At 57.3% G+C, this 17,492-nt stretch overlaps 6 protein-coding genes across 6 annotated transcripts; 3 read left to right on the top strand and 3 right to left on the bottom strand.

The window, feature by feature from the left end:
* Positions 1 to 1,610: 1,610 nt before the first annotated feature.
* A1Q1_01892 (uncharacterized protein) lies at positions 1,611 to 3,314 on the bottom strand (the record flags this gene model as incomplete). The annotated part of the gene is made up of 2 exons (XM_014324900.1): positions 1,611 to 2,969; positions 3,009 to 3,314. 2 exons carry the CDS (start codon positions 3,312 to 3,314, stop codon positions 1,611 to 1,613), a joined length of 1,665 nt encoding a protein of 554 aa, XP_014180375.1.
* A 750-nt stretch (positions 3,315 to 4,064) lies between these two features.
* A1Q1_01891 (uncharacterized protein) lies at positions 4,065 to 4,769 on the bottom strand (the record flags this gene model as incomplete). Its single annotated transcript, XM_014324899.1, has 4 exons — positions 4,065 to 4,292; positions 4,339 to 4,455; positions 4,549 to 4,668; positions 4,731 to 4,769. 4 exons carry the CDS (start codon positions 4,767 to 4,769, stop codon positions 4,065 to 4,067), a joined length of 504 nt encoding a protein of 167 aa, XP_014180374.1.
* Positions 4,770 to 5,036: 267 nt separating this feature from the next.
* Positions 5,037 to 6,922, top strand: A1Q1_01890 (Alpha-amylase A precursor; the record flags this gene model as incomplete). The annotated part of the gene is made up of 5 exons (XM_014324898.1): positions 5,037 to 5,358; positions 5,469 to 5,557; positions 5,814 to 6,046; positions 6,221 to 6,266; positions 6,308 to 6,922. 5 exons carry the CDS (start codon positions 5,037 to 5,039, stop codon positions 6,920 to 6,922), a joined length of 1,305 nt encoding a protein of 434 aa, XP_014180373.1.
* A 462-nt stretch (positions 6,923 to 7,384) lies between these two features.
* On the top strand, positions 7,385 to 11,466 carry A1Q1_01889 (uncharacterized protein; the record flags this gene model as incomplete). The annotated part of the gene is made up of 9 exons (XM_014324897.1): positions 7,385 to 7,468; positions 7,558 to 7,678; positions 7,919 to 8,912; positions 8,966 to 9,099; positions 9,171 to 9,324; positions 9,496 to 9,835; positions 9,881 to 10,084; positions 10,137 to 10,888; positions 11,058 to 11,466. 9 exons carry the CDS (start codon positions 7,385 to 7,387, stop codon positions 11,464 to 11,466), a joined length of 3,192 nt encoding a protein of 1,063 aa, XP_014180372.1.
* Positions 11,467 to 11,687: 221 nt separating this feature from the next.
* A1Q1_01888 (uncharacterized protein) lies at positions 11,688 to 12,000 on the bottom strand (the record flags this gene model as incomplete). The annotated part of the gene is made up of 2 exons (XM_014324896.1): positions 11,688 to 11,720; positions 11,758 to 12,000. 2 exons carry the CDS (start codon positions 11,998 to 12,000, stop codon positions 11,688 to 11,690), a joined length of 276 nt encoding a protein of 91 aa, XP_014180371.1.
* A 2,024-nt stretch (positions 12,001 to 14,024) lies between these two features.
* On the top strand, positions 14,025 to 14,468 carry A1Q1_01887 (uncharacterized protein; the record flags this gene model as incomplete). The annotated part of the gene is made up of 1 exon (XM_014324895.1): positions 14,025 to 14,468. One exon carries the CDS (start codon positions 14,025 to 14,027, stop codon positions 14,466 to 14,468), a length of 444 nt encoding a protein of 147 aa, XP_014180370.1.
* Positions 14,469 to 17,492: the final 3,024 nt, after the last annotated feature.

The raw sequence follows: 17,492 nt of genomic DNA, 5'->3' as shown, positions 1-17,492 counted from the left end.
CTGGCGGAAGTTGGAGGCGTTCATAGGCTTCATGAGCTCCACCAGCTGTGTGTCCGAGACTGCAACATAGGTTGTAGGGCCGCAAAACGATCGTTCAAGGTATCGATGGCTCTCGAGGGTTTCGACCATGGTACACAAGTAGAGATACGAATCGCGTGTCTCATTGAACAGGAGGTGGTACGCGTTCTCTTGGATGTACAAGCGAAATTTTTTGATGAGCTCGCGCCTTTCCGAGTAGACTACCATTTTGCAAAGTTTCGAGGACGTAGATGCAGCGGTTGTCGAGTTATGACGGACGCGAACGAGGTGAGTTTACATGAATCTACCCAAACGACGCGTCTCTGGCGAGACACGACCTCCACCGACCTCCACTTTTTGCCTCCGCTAATCGGTTTGGGCATTAACCGTTTTACCCCAAAGAGGTGCATCAATATATTTTCATTTCAAACCGTTTACAATTTGCCTCCGCAAGTTAAAACGTGTTGCAACCCTCGTTTTTGACTACCCCTAGTGTATGTCACGACGACCGTAGAGCGCACCAGTGACTCACTCGGGCCATACCGCAGCGCGCGAGCGCGAGCACTCCTGCCCGTTGGCTGCAAGTGCCGAAGCGAACGCCGCACGCTGTCCGTAGTTCTCCATTGCGTTTATAGCCGATGGCACGCTGTCCAATGGGAGAGCGCTTCTTTATCATCATTATCTTTTGTTAAATGTCACACGCGAAGAACGCGAAGGCCGGAATGGACTTTGGATTCCTCGATGAGACGTGAGGAGGCGCGTTATGCTCTGAGGCGTTCTGCGAAAGGCAAACGCGCCGTGCGCCGGCGCCCAGGCGGTGAGGCAAGATCCCGGGGGATCGTCGCACTTCCTTACGGATCTTCTCCAACGTCTGCGCTTGGACCAGCGCCTCCTTCTCCTGACATCGCCCCCAAGCCACTTGGCAAGGAAGAGCACCGCCGATCATTCTCTCTCAGCACCCGTGTGCGCGCCGGAAGCGTGAAGCCCACCTGGGGCCTCAAGATAACGGCGTCGCTTCTTTTGTCTTACCACAGCTTCTCTCTTGTTCATGCCTCGCGACATGGGTGACTCGTGTGACCAGGACGTGCCCCGCAGTCGGAGGTACGATCGTCTCGCTTCGATCGCCTCGGAGAAACGGAGACTGCTTGATAACGACCGCACAGTTAACTCACTCCAGTCGCTTCATATCGGTGGCGCAAGGGGCCATTTGCGCCGGCCGACCGTGGGCTCCTCGGCATCGGCTGAGCATTTCAGCCTAGTCGGGGGTTGCCCGGATCTGGCACGTCCGGGATCTGTGCTCTAGATCGAATTGTTATGAAGAGGGGCACCGCAACATCCAGTTTGCCTCCTCATCGTCTGGGACTGCCTCACATCAGTCGCAGCGGCCACGACCGCTATGGAAAGACGACCGGAAGCGGGGAGTGCCAAGCGCCACGGATGTATCGGGCGCTTACCTCTACCCCGTCCACGACAAGATCTTCCGATCCCGCACTAACCCTCGATTCGCGCCGAGTCCATTGCTAGCGACGACGTATCGCTGCATTGGTACATCTTCAAAACTACGAGAATTGATTTCAAGATTACACTACAGATCAAACAGAAAGCTTAACGTTGCCTACAGCGGCACTGACGTGGAAGTCAGAGGTCCCACGAGGACCCGGGGGAGGAGGAGGAGGGTGGTGGGGAGGGTGGTGAGGGGGATGGTCGTGGTGGTGCGGGTGCTTGTCGTGGTGCTTGCCCTTCTGCACGTTGTAGCCCTCGTCATCCTGCATGTCGCGCTCCTCGTGCATCATGTGCTTGTCCATGTGCTCGAGAGGGCGGTCCTCATGAGGAGGAGGAGGAGGAGGAGGAGGAGGAGGGGGGCCTCCCGGCCGGCGAGGAGGTTTAGGCCATGGCTGGTCCTTGAAGCGGATGAAGCCGTCAATGAGGCCACCGCTCTCAGTGTGTTTCTCGCGCATGACTTTGATCTCCTTGTCACCCTCAGCCTTGACTTCGAGTCCTCCGACTTTCGCTTCGGCGAAGAAGTGGCCGAAGAAGCTGTCGGGGCCATCAATCTCGACGTTGCCAGACGTGGCATGCGCAGTCACCCGTGCAGGGACGTGTTTGGGCTTGTGAACGTGAAGGTTGATGTTGCCGGCGATGCTGAGAGCTTCGACGAAAGCAAACTTTGGGTGCTTGGGGTGCTTGGGATGCTTGGGATGCTTGGGGTGCTTGTGCTTATGCTTGTGCTTGTGCTTGTCAGTGTCCAGGCCAAGCCACATGATGAAACGCTTCTTCAGGCCGCACGGCGTTCCCTCAGAGCGCTCCTCAGCATCCACGGACTCGACAGACTCCTTAACCTCCTCGGGCTCTTCGGGCTCCTTCGGCTTCTTGTCCTTCCTGTGCTTCTCAAGAATGTTGATGGTAGCCTTGATATCGCCAGAAAGAGTCTCGAGTCGCAGCAGGGAGGTGACGTTGAAGGTACCCGTGATGTCACCACTGTTCAGAACAACGGCGCGCTTCGCGACAACCTCTTTGAACGCAACATCGCCTTTGGCATCGACAAGAAGGTTTTTGATGCGGAGGTCAGTCGCTGAAGAGTCGACTAAGACCGCGATCTTGTTGGTGGAGACGATGTTGAGCGTGCGAACCTCCTTCGACGTCTTTGGCAGCGCCAAACGGACGACCTCGAGGGACGCGGGAGCGCCAATGATGTTAATGAGATCACCCTTATGGCCGATGAGCTTGTGACTTTCCAAGGTAGTGTTCAGCCGAGGGAAGAGAGTGGACTCGATGGTGAGCTTGGGCTCCTTCAAACCGTCGTCACGAGTGATAACGACAGTTCCATCACCGCAATTGGTGAAGTTGAGAGTAAGGGGGCGTTTCTCGATAAGACCAAAGGTGACGGCGGCGGTGCTGGTGTCGTCCGAAGAGGTACTAAAGACAGGAGGTGTAGGCTGCTCGACGTACATCTACAGAGTCAGTATGTCCGCTCTGAAGCTAATGCGTACCCAGGTCTCCTTTGTGTAATCCCAAGGGCTAGGAGCAGAATGAGTGAATTTGCCATAGTCCCAGTCGCTGCTCCACTCCTGAAGACCGCTCCGGTGATGACGCGAATGGCAAGCTCGGGCGGCGGAGAAGATGAAGAAACCCGCGAGACCACCGAGAAGAAGTTTCTTCTTCGTGCTCAGCTGTCGGCGCTCATGCTGTTGGATGATAGGCTCAGTGGTGTCCGTCTGCTTGAACAGCGGCGCAGCATCGCCGGGGAGCCCTGCCTCAATGTCGAGCTTCTCGTCAGGGTAATGCTGGTGTGACATGGTGCTGCTGGAGCCCCGAAGGGTAAGGAGTGTTGCTGAGGTCTGAGTGGATGCGAAGGTGGTGTACTGTGGGAAATGCGAATTGATGCTGTGGAACGGAATGCTGAAGGACGCTCACTCAGCGTCGGTGGGGAGTGGGAGTGGTCACGAGAGTGCTCGTCTACTTATACAATTGTGGTGTGGTTGCCAGGAACAGACGTCACAGGATCGGCTTCCACTGCTGCGGCCTCCACCGTCTTCTACACTTTCGACGCCCGAAGACTCCTTCCGCAGTCATCCCCACCAACCCAATGGCGGTCCAGACCTTCCTGGAATGCTGCGAAGGCGCGAAGAGGTGCACGGCAGCGCGTCCTGAACACGCATGCAGTCTTGAATGTTAAACAACGCGCCGCATGCGAGGGAACCACTGCGCAACTGTCGGCCGAAAACGAGTTGCTGATAAGTCCCTCCGCCTAGGGGGCGGTAACTTAGCGTCTTGTTCGGAATATGACCGTGCTCTTCCGATTGTGCGAGGTGTTGCCATCAACGTCAACGTATTCTGATCTGTACAGCTCAGACGCAAGGATCGCTGGGAACAACTGCTTGTAAGAGACTTCTCAAGCGTCTCAACTCAGACGGAGCGGCTGCATGAGACCGACGCGCCGCACACATCAGTGTGCTCCTCATTGGTACGCGCAGAAGTGACGGCCGAATCGTCTCATAAAAATACATTCGTAACATGCTGGGGCGCTTCTCTAAGTATCATATCGCCTAGCGCCGGCGGCCCGGAGGGGGAGGGGGAGGGAGGGCGAACAGACCTCCGCCACCGGTGCTGCCTCCAGTTGAGGCAGGCGGGGTCGTCTTCTTGCCTTCACGCCCGGGTAGCTTGATGCTGAACGTCTGACCCTCCTTCAGCGAGTAGTCCTTCGGAGGCGCAGCAGGCTTCGCAGGCTCGTCGTTCGGTCCAGGGTCCGGGTTCGAAGCCCTCTTCGCCACTGACTGCAAGGCAACCTAAGAGTGAGCGTTGTTGGAGTCGTGTACGCACCTGGAAGTCAAACGATTCGCTACGCTCAGGGAATCCAACACCAATGTATGCGCGCTTGCCTCCATCGCCCTCCACGCGCAGCACAAAGTATCGGGACGAGTCGAGGACGGGCTCGACCTGCGTCCAGGGCGTGGCGTACGTCGCTTGTGCGAAGAGCTCGCCAGTGTTGGCATCCTAGACAATCAGTAAAGAGATGGCGCTTTAACCAACCTCGAGCTTGATCTCGCACTTGGGGCCAATCTCAAGAACGCGCAGGCGACCCTTCCACATGAACGACTCGACGTTCCATTCGGCAGCCTTGTAACCAGAAACGGATGTACGAGGAGGGACCTGATACACTGTCGTCAGCTGGACCGAGGGAGAGTCCACTCACCCATCACCTCCCTACAAACGAAGAGGACAGACTCGATCTGATCTGTCAAGGCGTCCATGCTGGGTAGGGTACTTGTTGTTGCAAGCGTTGGCAGCGCGACTGACGTTGCCCGTACACGTCGAATGCCAAGCGAGAGTTAGGCTGAGTTACGTAAATAAACACGTGTGGAGGTGGAGGTCGGAGGCTCGGCGCGCTCCGAACGCGACAGCATGTGTCAGGAACGGGAGAGTTGCTCTTGGTCCAAAGTTGTCCTGTGCTTCTGCTATGTCTCCCTTCCTCGCCGTTTCCAAACTATTCTACCTTTTGCGCTCTTGAACCGGCTGTCATGTTGTGGGGAGCCTTACTGGGCTTCGGTCTTCTGCCCAGTATAGCTGCGTTCACCACTGACCAGCTTCGCGAGCGCTCGATCTACCAGGTCCTCACAGACCGCTTCGCTCGGCACGACGGCTATCAAGCACCTTGCGACACAGAACGGAGGGAATACTGCGGAGGAACATGGAAAGGCGTCGAGCAACAGCTTGACTACATTCAAGGCATGGGCTTTGACACCGGTAAGCACCCGCGCACCCCTCCGCCTGACGCCACAGTATGGATCAGTCCAGTCGTAGCGAATATCCCTGGTATACCGGGTTCCTCGAGTTATCATGGTATGTTATTGCTGAACGTGCATGCTTGAGAAGATGGCTGACGTCAAGGCTACTGGGCATCTGACATGTTTCGTACGTCGCCACAAACCGATGACTTAGCTAACGGGCAGAGCTTAATCGCCACTTCGGGTCTCGCCAAGATCTTCTCGATCTGGCCAATGCGCTTCACGCTCGCGGCATGTTTTTGATGGTTGACGTGGTGAGTCGTACGGTGGTTCTTTGATGACCGCTAACGCCAAGGTTGCCAATCATCTTGGCGCTGAACCGGGGACCTTTTCACCTGGTAGCTGGTACGGTCCCTTCACGTCAAAGGAACACTTTCATCCGTTCTGCATCCCGGATGACTGGGACAACCAGATACAATCGGAGCAGTGTAAGGCCCTTGTTTGAGGGCAAGCTGACGCTTAGGCTGGCTCACGGACCACATGGCTGATCTGAATACCGAGCACCCGCAGGTTATCGGCCTGTTACACGCCTGGATCAAGCACCTCGTTGCGTCCTTCGGTATCGACGCCATCCGAGTGGATACCGTTAAGCACGTGCGGAAGGAGTTCTGGCCCGGCTTTGTTCAGGCTGCAGGTGTTGCCGCCATGGGCGAAGTACTGCATGGGGATCCCGCCTTCCTCAGGCGATATCAATTGCACGCAATGCACAGTCTCTTGGACTACGCGACCTTCTACCACCTCAGGTGAGCTGATTGCGCGTTTCCGTGACTGATTGCAGACGCGCATTTCAGTCCACGACCGCTCGTATCGATGAGCTTACGAGTATGATCTCCAGGGTTCACCAAACGATGCCGAACCCGATGACGCTTGGCTCCTTCTTAGAGTGGGGTAATGATCCGAGTCAGAGCTAATTGTAGCAACCACGACCACCCTCGTCTTGCGTCGTCCGTGAGGGATCCGGCGGTGAGTGGTAACGTCTTCTCGACTAACGTTAGCTCCTCAAGAATGCTGCTGTCTATCCTTTCATCAACGATGGCTTCCCGATTATGTTCCAAGGGACGGAACATTGGTTGACTGGAGGGGATGATCCGGCGAACCGCGAGGCGATATGGCTGTCCGGGTTCCAAAGAAACACGCAGAGCTACACCATGTACGCCCGGCTGAATCATGCGCGGAGGCGGGCAGCAGCGTATCCGCCCTACCTGAACACGCTCCTGAAGTTTATGAAGTTCGACACGCACTCCGTGGCAATCTCTAAGGCGCCCATGTTGTCCGTTCTGACAAACTATGGTGCGCATTCCCCGCCAAGGGCCTACTACATTTCCAAGTCTGGCTATGCACCCCTAATCCCGGTCATCGATGTCCTCACTGGGCAAGTTTTTGCCACGGATCCGCACGGAGGCTTGTCCGTGGTTATTCTGTCTGGGGAGCCTCGCGTGTTCTTGCCACTGTCGATATGGGAGGGAAAGAACAGTGCTTGGCAGGCCGCTCACAACGCCAAAGTGGGTGTTACCCAGTCATCGCCTGCCCGACAGCACTCTGTCCCACACCAGCCCGAATCGCACAGCAAAAGCTCAAGTTTTGGATCAGTGTTCAGCTGGTTACGGGGTTCAAAGTAGAGACGTTTTCTGCCTTGTGGCCCTGATAGAGGGCATCTTGCTGTTGTACTTATTCAATGTATCTTCTTGTTTTACTCCGACAGAAGGACATTCGGCAACTCGGCAATCAAAGTTGTTTGGCTGGAGGGTCGATTGAGTGGCAAAAAGTTTGTTTACGTCTGAGACGCGTGCGCACAAATTTACCTCCGCCCGAGCGCCCCTCACTCGGCCATGCTCCTGAGCCGCTCATGTCAACGCGTACGCGCTGCTGCCAGTATCGTTCTAACTCATTTTCCTCCATCGACTCCTGGCCCAAAGTGCACACCTTGGCCAAAGGGAGCTCATTACGCGTGGGATAGACTTTTGTTCCCACTCACCGCCATCTTGCTGCCGAATCCGACTTCGATGACATCGTCAATTCGGACGCGACTTCAGACCCGATAGACGATAGATAGCTTCGACACGTCCTCTATGGCCAACACGATGAATGCCCCTGGCGAGCGCCCTTCTCCGAGTCGAGTGGAGGAGGTGGCTCGCAAAGCGATCGAGCTTGAGGATGAGAGTGAAGTGAGTTGCACCGCCGAACGTTCTAGACCTGCATGGTGGTGACAATGGCGAGCGCGATTCACCGGATCATTGTGTACTAACGTCACCAGTCCGTACCCTCATTCCTGTGGAACGCCATTTCAGACTTCCTGACCACGAACCCGGCCGATTTCAACTTTCTGCTGGAGATCAAGGCTGGTGACTCTGGGAACCCGTTCGGAACTGCTACTTGTGAGTGTCACTGACAAAGCTGGCTGACGGTGAGGCATGGAAGATCTCTGTTGGCAAGACGTGCTCCTTGGAGCAGACCCGCAGCTGGAGGACGGAGGTCGCTCTAATGGCTTTGGATGCCTGCAAAAGTACATCACCCATTGTGAAGACGCGAGGCACAAGCAGGCAAGAGATGCGCGACTGGTGAAACAGGTTGGTGGACATCGCACACAACGGGGCGCTAACCGCAGGGTTTATCAGTCCCCTCAGCCGGCCTGCATGAGCAGAAGTTGAGTCAACCTGCCTCATCGCCTTTTGCATCTTCCTCATTTCCTGGACCGTCCTCTACTCAGTCCTCAACCCCTACCAACCACCGTCCCTCCCCCCATTCCCGACCCTCCATCTCCTCCTTTCCGCTGGTGAAGCCTGAGCCCTTGCAGGGGGAGTCCCAGCGCGTCAACATGTCGTCGCCTACCGTGAGCGCCACAAGCAAGGGCAAAAACAAACACAAGCAACCGACGATCATCTCCTTACTCGATAGCGACGATGACGAAGACATCGTCCTCGTCGGGTCTAGCAAACCCGCAGTCAAGGCTGGTCCGCCGCAGTCGGAGCAAGTCTGGAAGAAAATGAACATTACAGAGAAGATGGACGCACTGAAGCGGGAGCGCAAGTGCTTGAGGAAGGCTTGCGACAGCTGTACGAACGAAGGTCACAAAAAGCTGATCATGGCTCGTCGCAATGAGCTGCGTGGTCTCTCTGCAGGACTCGTGTTTAGAATCTGGGAGCCTCCTAACCCCTCGCTGTTCAAGGCCATTCCGTTCCACAAGTATGACATGAGCGAAGCACTTCGCGCCACCATCAAGCCGCCCGCGCCTACCGCTCCTGATTCCGCCGAGCCTTCCTCCGAGCCTTCTGGAGGTGGCGGTGCACTTAGGTCCACACCCCCTTCGTCGGCTGCTATTGTTAGCGGTGGCATCCCCCCCAGTGGCGATAGGGCGCCATCAGACATGAGTGGTAGAGCCACCGATGCCCTGCAAGCCGTCAACTCCACTTTCGAAGGCCTCGTTAACAGCATGAAATCCTTCGCCGAGGGGGCCGGCAATCTCTTCAATCCCCTCGCACAGAGGCTGGCCGCCGGCGGAATCGGTCCCACCATCACTGGATTGCCTGGTCCGAGTGTCTTCCCCGGCGGCTTCGACTTCGCCGACCTCCAGGCGAGGAGGGCGCAGATCGAAGAGGAATTCGGATACGAGTACGATCGCCCCGCCGAGTGAGTGAAGTGCCATGCTATAACTGACAATGCAGTCTCAACGCTTTCTTCAAGGACTCTCTCGAAGACTTCTCTGAGGACGCAACCGTGGACGAAGGTCTCAAGATTCTGAAGCTGAACTCGCTCCAGGACAAGCTTCCCGGCGCAAACTTTGTTCTGCTCCCTCACCGTATGTCATTTCAACCTACAGCGCTGACGAGACAGAGGTACTCGGCGTTTCTTTCATGGTCAAGCGCGAAGAGCGTGAAACCATCCGCGGCGGTCTGCTGTGTGATGCGATGGGCTTGGGCAAAACTGTCCAGTGCATCGGCCTCATGTTGGCGCGTGACGAGCGCCCTGACGACTTTAAGGGGTGCCCTCAGCTCATCATTGCCCCTCTGGCACTTCTTAATCAGTGAGTCCAGCCGATAAAATCCCAGCTGACGTGCAGATGGAAGTCCGAAATTGAGCGCCATGCTCCCGGCAAGAAGTGGAAGGTTTGCATTCATCATGGGGCAGGCCGCGCAAAGTCTGCATCCTCTCTGAAAAAGTTTGACATCATTCTTACAACCTTCGGAACTCTCAGTGCCGAGTCAGGCCTCAAGACGAAGAACCAGCGCAAGCAGGCGCGTGACCGTCGCAGGGAGCAAGGCAGCGATTACGAGAGTGAGGATGAGGTCCCAAACAAAAAGGGTCCCCTTTTCCGGACCAAGTGGTTCCGCGTCACTATCGATGAGGCGCACCAGATCAGAAACCGCCAGACTAAGACGGCAAAGTCCGTCCTCGCGCTTGATTGTCTTCACCCCTGGATCCTCACTGGAACCCCCATTGTCAACACTCTGGCCGACCTGGGACCACCTCTCGTGTTCACTGGCAAGGTTGACTTTGAAGAGTTCCACAAGAAGATTGTCTCTGTCGAGAGAAAGGTGAGTTCGGGTCAGTTTCATGGCTTACTTTATCAGCGCCCCAAGCTGGCTTCCAAGCGTGCTCAGGCTGCACTGCGCGGTGTCATGCTGCGCCGCAATAAGGACACCGAGGTCGACGGGAAGCGTATCCTCAACCTTCCTCCGAAGACGACAAACATGGATCCTCTCCACTTTGAGGCTGAAGAGCGTGCAATCTATGCCGCCATTGAGCAGCGAGCCCGAGTTCGTGTGAACAAGTTCATCAAGCAGGTGAGTCTTCAGAATGATTCATCATCTGACACGCCAGGGTACCCTGCTCAAGCACTATAGTGTAGTCCTCGTCCTGCTCACTCGTCTCCGTCAGTGCGTCAACCACCCTTGGCTTTTGAGGCGCAAGGAAGGTGAAGCCGGTCGTGATGATGATATGCTCGTTGACGACGATGTGTTCACCGGCAACATGACCGACACGCGCGACAACGACGCGGACGAGTACGGTCGCGCTGTCGCTCTTCTTGGCAAGGAGACAGTGGACAAGATGGCCAAGAAGCTCGAGGACCGCCACAACGCAATGTGCAGCGACGCTAGCGGCGACGATATCGACATGGAGTGCAGCATCTGTTACGAGCCCTTCGTTAACAACGAGTTCATCACCGCCTGCAGCCACTTGTACTGCAGGACTTGTCTCGACAATCTCTTCGTGCAGCCCGCTCGCGACGGTTCACTGCTGTCCGACGAGGAAGCGCAGCGTGGATGCCGAGCCTGCCCTCTCTGCCGCACGCTGATCGAGCCTGGCCGCGTGTTCCGTGCCAAGGCCCTCTGGCAGCCCCCAAGTGACGAGAAGCCGGATGTCGATGAGGCCCTGGAGGATGATGAGCCTGGCCCCAGCGAGGTTCGCGACAAGGGCAAGAAGCGTGCAGCTTCCGTGGATCTGGACTTCTTCGAGAAGAAGCCTCGCCTTGAGAAGGGCAAGGGGAAGGAGAAGGTTATCGACATTGACATGGATGAGGAGAAGGACGAGCTCGCCGATAAGAACGAAGTGGTCATTCCTCCTTCGACGAAGATGCGCCGCATCCTGTGAGTCTCTTGCAACGTACTCTGCTAACATTAGTGAACTTGTTCAAGGCTACGTGGAGGAGGACCCAAACACAAAGATCATCATCTTCTCGCAGTTCGTGCAGTTCCTCGACCTGCTCGGCTCCTTCTTCGAGCTCAACAAGGTTCGCTACACCGGTTATCGCGGCAGCATGTCGCAGAACGAGCGCGACGAGTCGATCCGCCGTTTCTCGATGCCTTCCTCGATCGCAGACCCTATCAACGTCATTCTGATTTCAACAAAGGCCGGTGGAGTCGGTCTCAACCTGACGATGGCGACTAAGGTCATCATGGCGGACCTCGCCTACTCCCCAACTACCGAGGCACAGGCTGTGGACCGCGCGCATCGCATCGGTCAGACCAAGGAGGTTACCGTTGAGCGTCTGGTCATCTCTGACACTGTCGAGGACCGCCTGCTCGAGATTCAGGAGAGGAAGGGTCTTCTCGCCGATGGCGCTCTCGGAGAGGGCGCAATTGGCAAGCTCGGCAAGCTCTCAGTCAAAGACATTAGTTTCCTCTTCGGCATTGGCGCCGAGATGCAGAGGGACGATGATGATTAAGTGAAAGAATTCTTAGATGTACAAGAACCGTTGGCCCCAACGTGTAGATAGTAGAGTCCATGTTGTCAATAGAAGTGTAATGCAAGCCAGTCATTTGTGTTACGTGAGCCATGTTACAACCGGCCCGCTCCGACTTCACTTCACCAGAAAGTGTCATGAGCTTCATATTCGTGGCGATACATAACTATGACAGCGACATTACAACAGAGGTGTCTAGCTGTTTAGCTGTTGAGCTTCTTCATTTCCGCCTGGAGCTACCTTGTTAGTCATGAGCCAGTTTCGACAACTCACCTCCTCGCGCGACTTGGGCTGCTCGAGGTTCTGAGCCTGGGCAGAGTTGGGAAGCTGGATGCCCGGGGTGTTGAAGACGTTGGCAGCGCCAGTCTGGGGGCCACCACCGGCGAGCTCGCGCTGGAGGTCGCGGGGGTCGTTGGTCTTGGCCGGGTGGGGCTGGATGGTGAACTCTGGTCTGTTAGCCAACGGGTTGGCCGGCGCGCGTTTCGGGAAGAGTAGAGGCGGCTTGATGTTGGGCATGGTGCGGTTTAGAGGCGCACATCGCGGTCACCACGCCTAAGTACGCCCCTCACGATGCCGGTGCCGCAGACGTCACGAGGACACGATTGTCGCGGTCCTTGATGGGCCATGACGGCGGCATCTGCTACAAGTCTCGCCCTTTGAATGGCGAAAGTGCACTCACGCTGCTGCTGGTCGTTGTTCTCGTTGTTGGACATGATGATTAGATGCTGTAGAGAGTGAATGCAAGAAGAGATGAAAGGAATCACGCAGCGTCACACTGGGGTTAGAGTCCTGGACGCGCCAGTGTCTCGCTTCCCTCGGTGGTCATCGGTGGCAAACGCCTTCAGGTTCAGGCATGTTGCGTGCGTCCCATGGGGTAGCCGTTCGATGACGTATGATGTCGGTGTTGATCGCAAAGTCCGTGCTCTTCACGTGAGAAGCGTTCCGCCTTCCCACGGGTGTCTTCGAAGGGCTTTCTGGTCGCGGTACTCCCACGTGGAGCAGAGCGCGGGGCGCCGAAAGGAAAGCTATCCGACCCCCCTCCCCTCTGAAATTTCCCCCAAGAAACCGTCAATCATCCGTCGATTACCGTATACTCGAGGATCGTTATTGACACCGTGTGCGCGGAGCTCCCGACGCGGGCCTAACATCGCCCATGGTGCCCACGACTTCTCCGGCGTCTGTCGTAGCGTGAGGCATTCATTGACCGCGTCTCATACTCGGCTCTGTGGGAAAGCAGACAACACGCAGAAATGAAACGGCATTCGCCCGAACTTGGCTCTTGGCAGGACAGGTATCTGTGGGCCGGCTGTTATGGTTGCGGCATGCAGCTGCAGCCTGCGGCAATGTGCGGCAGTACGGATGTTGAATAGGCGAGGCAGCTCAGAATGGCCCCCGCAGGTTGCGGCGTGTGTCTTAGGTGAATGTTCAGTAGCTTCGACTCTGCCACTTGCACCAGTTCGACGTCAGCCGTAGTCACTTCGCTTGGCGACAGTATCCGATCAGACGGAGTGGCAGAGCTGCTCGGCGCAGACATCTGCATGCGTCCCATGGCGGTCGCTCATACGTTGTTAAGCTCAGGTGCGTTTTTCAGGATTGCGAGTCGGCCTGAGCGCGCCAGCGGTGAATACCGCACCCCGCACACGTGCCACTGGCGGGGGACGCTAATGGACGGAAGTTGATCTCGCCTGAAGGATGTGCCCCACACCGGCTTGGACGCCGGCGACAACGGCGCACAGGGGGATTTTCTGCGCCTGGGCTTGAGCTCCCCTGTGCATGGGCTGAATCGAGATCCCGCATCGTGGTTGGCCTGGACTTGACGCCGCGCGCGCGCCGGACGATGAGGCCCGGAGTTTGCGGACTTGCGGGTTGGTACATCTTCAACCAAGTTACTCCGCTTCCGATAGGAGACTTGAGAATTTCGGGCGACCATCGCTCACGCCCAGGCAGGCGACGTCACGGAATTCTATGCGAGTGCGCGACCGAACAAGCCAGCCTACTGCCTGCAACCTGACGGGCCCGCACGCCTGAAGCCCCGCGAGGCCGCGAGGCTGCCCGACGTATGAGCCTTTGATGTGAACACTTGGTTGCTCTTGCCGCGCGTGCCGCCCGAAAATAATCTACCCTTGATGTTGCCGTTCGGACGGTGACATTTTCGATCATGGCGCCTGTGCCGGGCGGCACGTTGCTTTCATGATACGTTTGTGTGCAGATTTTTTTGACTGGCCGAGCACGAGGGCTCGTAGTTAGCGGATGGGAAGATGCAAGTCGGATTTTGAGTAGCAGATCGCATGCATGCGTCCAACGCGGACCTAGTGTCACCTTCGCGACCCAAGGCCAATTGTTGACGAGGCACGGAAAAGTTGCCGCCGGGCAGGTATAAACTTTGACCGGTCAGGTTCAGAGCCGAGATTTGCCACCTGTCCCTCTTGTCACGGGCGGGACCGGGCGAGGACTTCTGTATTTGTTCAAGACTCACATCCTCACTTCCATCATCTCAACATTTCTCATCACCTATCACAACCACACCACACCCGCCCAACATGGCATCCATGGAAGATTTAATCGCGACGATGCAGACCTCGCACGTCGGCCAGCAGGCTAACGACCTCAAGGCTCTGCACGCCAAGCTCTCCGAGACGCTCAACACCACTATCCCATCAATTCGACCGATCCCCCCTCCCTCTGCCTCGCCCGACGGACCGTACGTCCCGCCCGCGCCCGCCAGCAGTTGGAACGACTCGTCCGCTGCGACGACAGCTGTCTTTGACGCCTGGTCCGGAGCGTCCTCGCCCCGTGTCAAGTCAAATATGGCCGGTGTTCAGCAGTCGATGAGTAAGCTCGGCACCAGCCCCCGCCATCAGCAGAACGGCAAGGACGTCCGCCCGCATCACACTGTTCTCGATCAGAACGTGTCGCCCGCCCAGCGTGAGGGCTTTGCCGGCGACGCCTTCCGTCCCTTGTTCGAGGGCAAGGTGCAGCAGTAAAGGCTCCCTTGTGGCCGCCTGCCGCATGCGCCAGCCGGTGGCAGAACCATCAACGGTCCTGAACAATACGCACACGCAACAGTGCTACTTCGCCATCTCCCAACTCGCGTACCCGCGACCCTCAACCCTCATCCTGCTCCCCTATTCGGCCTGTCGAACTACCTTTCGCACACAACGAGTTCTAGCGCGTGGCCCCGCCCGATCGCTAGGATCGTCGCATCACACTGGACGCGCGAATCTACCCCACCTACAACACGCAGCCCCGCGCGCGCCCGCGACAATCACAAAAGAGCGCAGAGTGTGCGCGGCTCGGCACTTGGCGAGCGAACCGGCACTCTGGCGCTGCCCGTGGGGATCCACAATGTGCAACCGTCCTCGTGTCCGTGCTGTGTGCTGTCCACCTCTCCATCATTTCGCGCATGTGTTCCAGACGCAGACTCGACCCCGACAAGCCCCACGCCCTGCAGTTCCATTCCACATACATTCTGTACTAGACATGCCCTCACTCCAGCGCACAACGAGCGCACTTCTCACCCGGTTGTATCTTAATCTCCCGCAGTTCCACTCCATACAGACACACATACATAGCACAGATAGCTTTTTTTCTGACGATGATGAATGCAGAACAGTTCAGCGTCCGTCCATTCTTCCTTGGCACAGTGGCCCCTGACCGTGCGAACGCGGCGTATGCTAGCGGCACGGGCGGCCCGCAGCGGCGATCTCGTCTGGATCTATGCGTGTGAACCTCTGACGCCTTCTTATCGCACAAGTCGTGGCAGCGCCGCATACCGCGTCGTACACCGCACTGTTCAGCCGTCTCTCCCACGCCAACGTATCTCGTCGGTGCAATTGGCCGCTCCCACCGGCACCGTGCTGAACGCGCAGGCAGCAGCGCTGGGAGCTGGGAGATAAACGAGACGAAAAGCACAGCTTATCGCGCGATTCTCCGTCCCGGGCTCAACTTTCGGCACACCGGCATCTCCCCGGCTAGTCTCGGCTGCTTTGGCGCTGTGTGCGCGCTGTGCTGCTTTCAAACACGTTTATCGCTCCAGAGACGCTCAGACTCCCAAACATGCTTCGGCCCATTCGAGTGGCGTCGCGGGTCTGGACTTCAGAAAGACTGTGCTTCGTTCCGGGCCCCGCGTCACGTATCGGGGTAGGCGTCTCGAGCACAGCATGCACGGGTTGCACGGGTTGCACTTTGCACGGCGTAACACCTTGCGCGGATCGGTAGATCTCGCAAGAGTCGGCGTCTCGGCGAGGCGCCGGGAGTGCGACGCGATATCGCGCAACCTCCTGCATTCATGGCGGCATGCCCGATCCGCTTGCCTTGTGGGCAAGGGCTCAGTGCACAGCGCCCAGCGGGCAGCGATCTCTAGAGATCCGAGACATGCAGGTCTAGAACACCCTGCACGCGGCGCGCGCGGCGGTGGCCAAGAGATCGCACATCGCGCGGCGCTCGGTGACGGCGGCTACTGGGGCCAAAGGTGACCGGCGATCCGGCGAGGTGCCAGCCGCCGAATACGAGAACCGCATTCCTGCCGTTCCCCTCGACACGTTCACAACCCACTGCAGCTGCGCGAGCATCAAACAAGAGGCGCACAATGGAGACATAGTGGGTGCACCCGGTGCGCCACCAACGTGCCCTCCTTTTCCAGCGCGCCTCCACCCACGTCCTTTGTTTACACGAAATCGCAAAAATAGCAGCGAGCGGAGCCACATTTAACCTCACTTTAACCCACTCGCTTACTCGGGAGCTTCTCACGACTTGGGATTGGATTCGCTCGCTAACCACGCACCGCAATAATCTAGCACGAGCTGGGCTCGGTTACGTGCCTCTCGCCTGTGTCTCTGTTCCTCCTATTTGGTCCCTCGCATCTGCACATCCGCGTCCAAACTCTCTCGCTTGGCCGTCGCCGCACCGTCGCGGCCGGAGCGGCGTTACAGCTCCCGTTGACCCAAGCCGAGGCCATGCAAAGCGGAATGCGGGTCGTTTCAAATGCATAAGTCTGCTGCTGCTCTTGCTCTCTATGGAGGTGGGTATCTTGAGCCGCGGAGGCCCGCGACTCGCCTAGCCCTAGACCGCGCTCTGCCGCACGCCGGCGATCTTGTCTGCCGCCTGCAAGTGTCAGTGCCTGCGTGATTGGATTGAGACAAGCGTGTCGGAGTATTGTGAGGAGAAGCGGACTTCAACGTCGTCACGCTGACGAGGCGATGCCGTCACATCGTCACCAACGTGATCTCTGCCACAACCCTAGCTTAGCCTCGGCCGTAATCGAGGCCGATGGGTTGTGTAGATCCCGCGTCGCGCTTGGCTCCAGGTTTGCGCAGCGGAACAGAGTTGATGGCGCGGGGCTCGCTGCCAGAGCATCGCCTCGGAGGATAACGTCGTGGGAATTGGAGAGGAGTTACTCACCTGCCGAATGTACGGGAGGCTCAGGAACGTTCCGATGACTGGCGTTTGACGGAGCGCCTGGAGGATGACCGGGAAGAAGGATCTGGCCGTCAGCTTGGAACACAGTACGAAAGGCAGGGTGCTCATATCGAGGCGATGGTCCGGGCTGTCGTGTTCTTTCACTTCCACATCGACGACACAAATGCGACCACCGCGACACCGACTCACCCGAACAGGCCGATGAAGCCGATGAACTCGATGATCATGCCGATGAAGGGCCGCTTGAAGAAGACCAGGAGACTGTCGTCAGCTAAAGTCCTTTCCTCGGAGGAGTGAGGAGTAACAGCTGAGCGCCACAGTTCTGCGCTCCGATCGCAAAGCCTCGTCCGCAGGGAAGCAAGCTTTCCGTGTGGTGTTGCGGTCTTCAAGTACGACTACGCCTTGCAGGCGAACTCGGTTTTCGTCAGCACCTCCAAGACCACTCACATTCCTCCAAAGAAGCACAATGTTCCGCGCCATTTCTCGCGTCGGCTGAAGAAGTAGAATGTCTTCGTCGGGCCGATGATGAGAGGCAGTCCCGAGAGGAACAGAATCTGTCGTCAGCTTGGAAGGCCAAAAAACAGCAAGAG

The sequence above is a fragment of the Trichosporon asahii genome (assembly GCF_000293215.1).
Source record: "Trichosporon asahii var. asahii CBS 2479 unplaced genomic scaffold scaffold00050, whole genome shotgun sequence".
In the NCBI taxonomy this organism is placed as follows: domain Eukaryota; kingdom Fungi; phylum Basidiomycota; class Tremellomycetes; order Trichosporonales; family Trichosporonaceae; genus Trichosporon; species Trichosporon asahii.
Note: the sequence above shows the minus strand (reverse complement) of the source record. Positions and strands in the feature narration are given on the sequence as shown.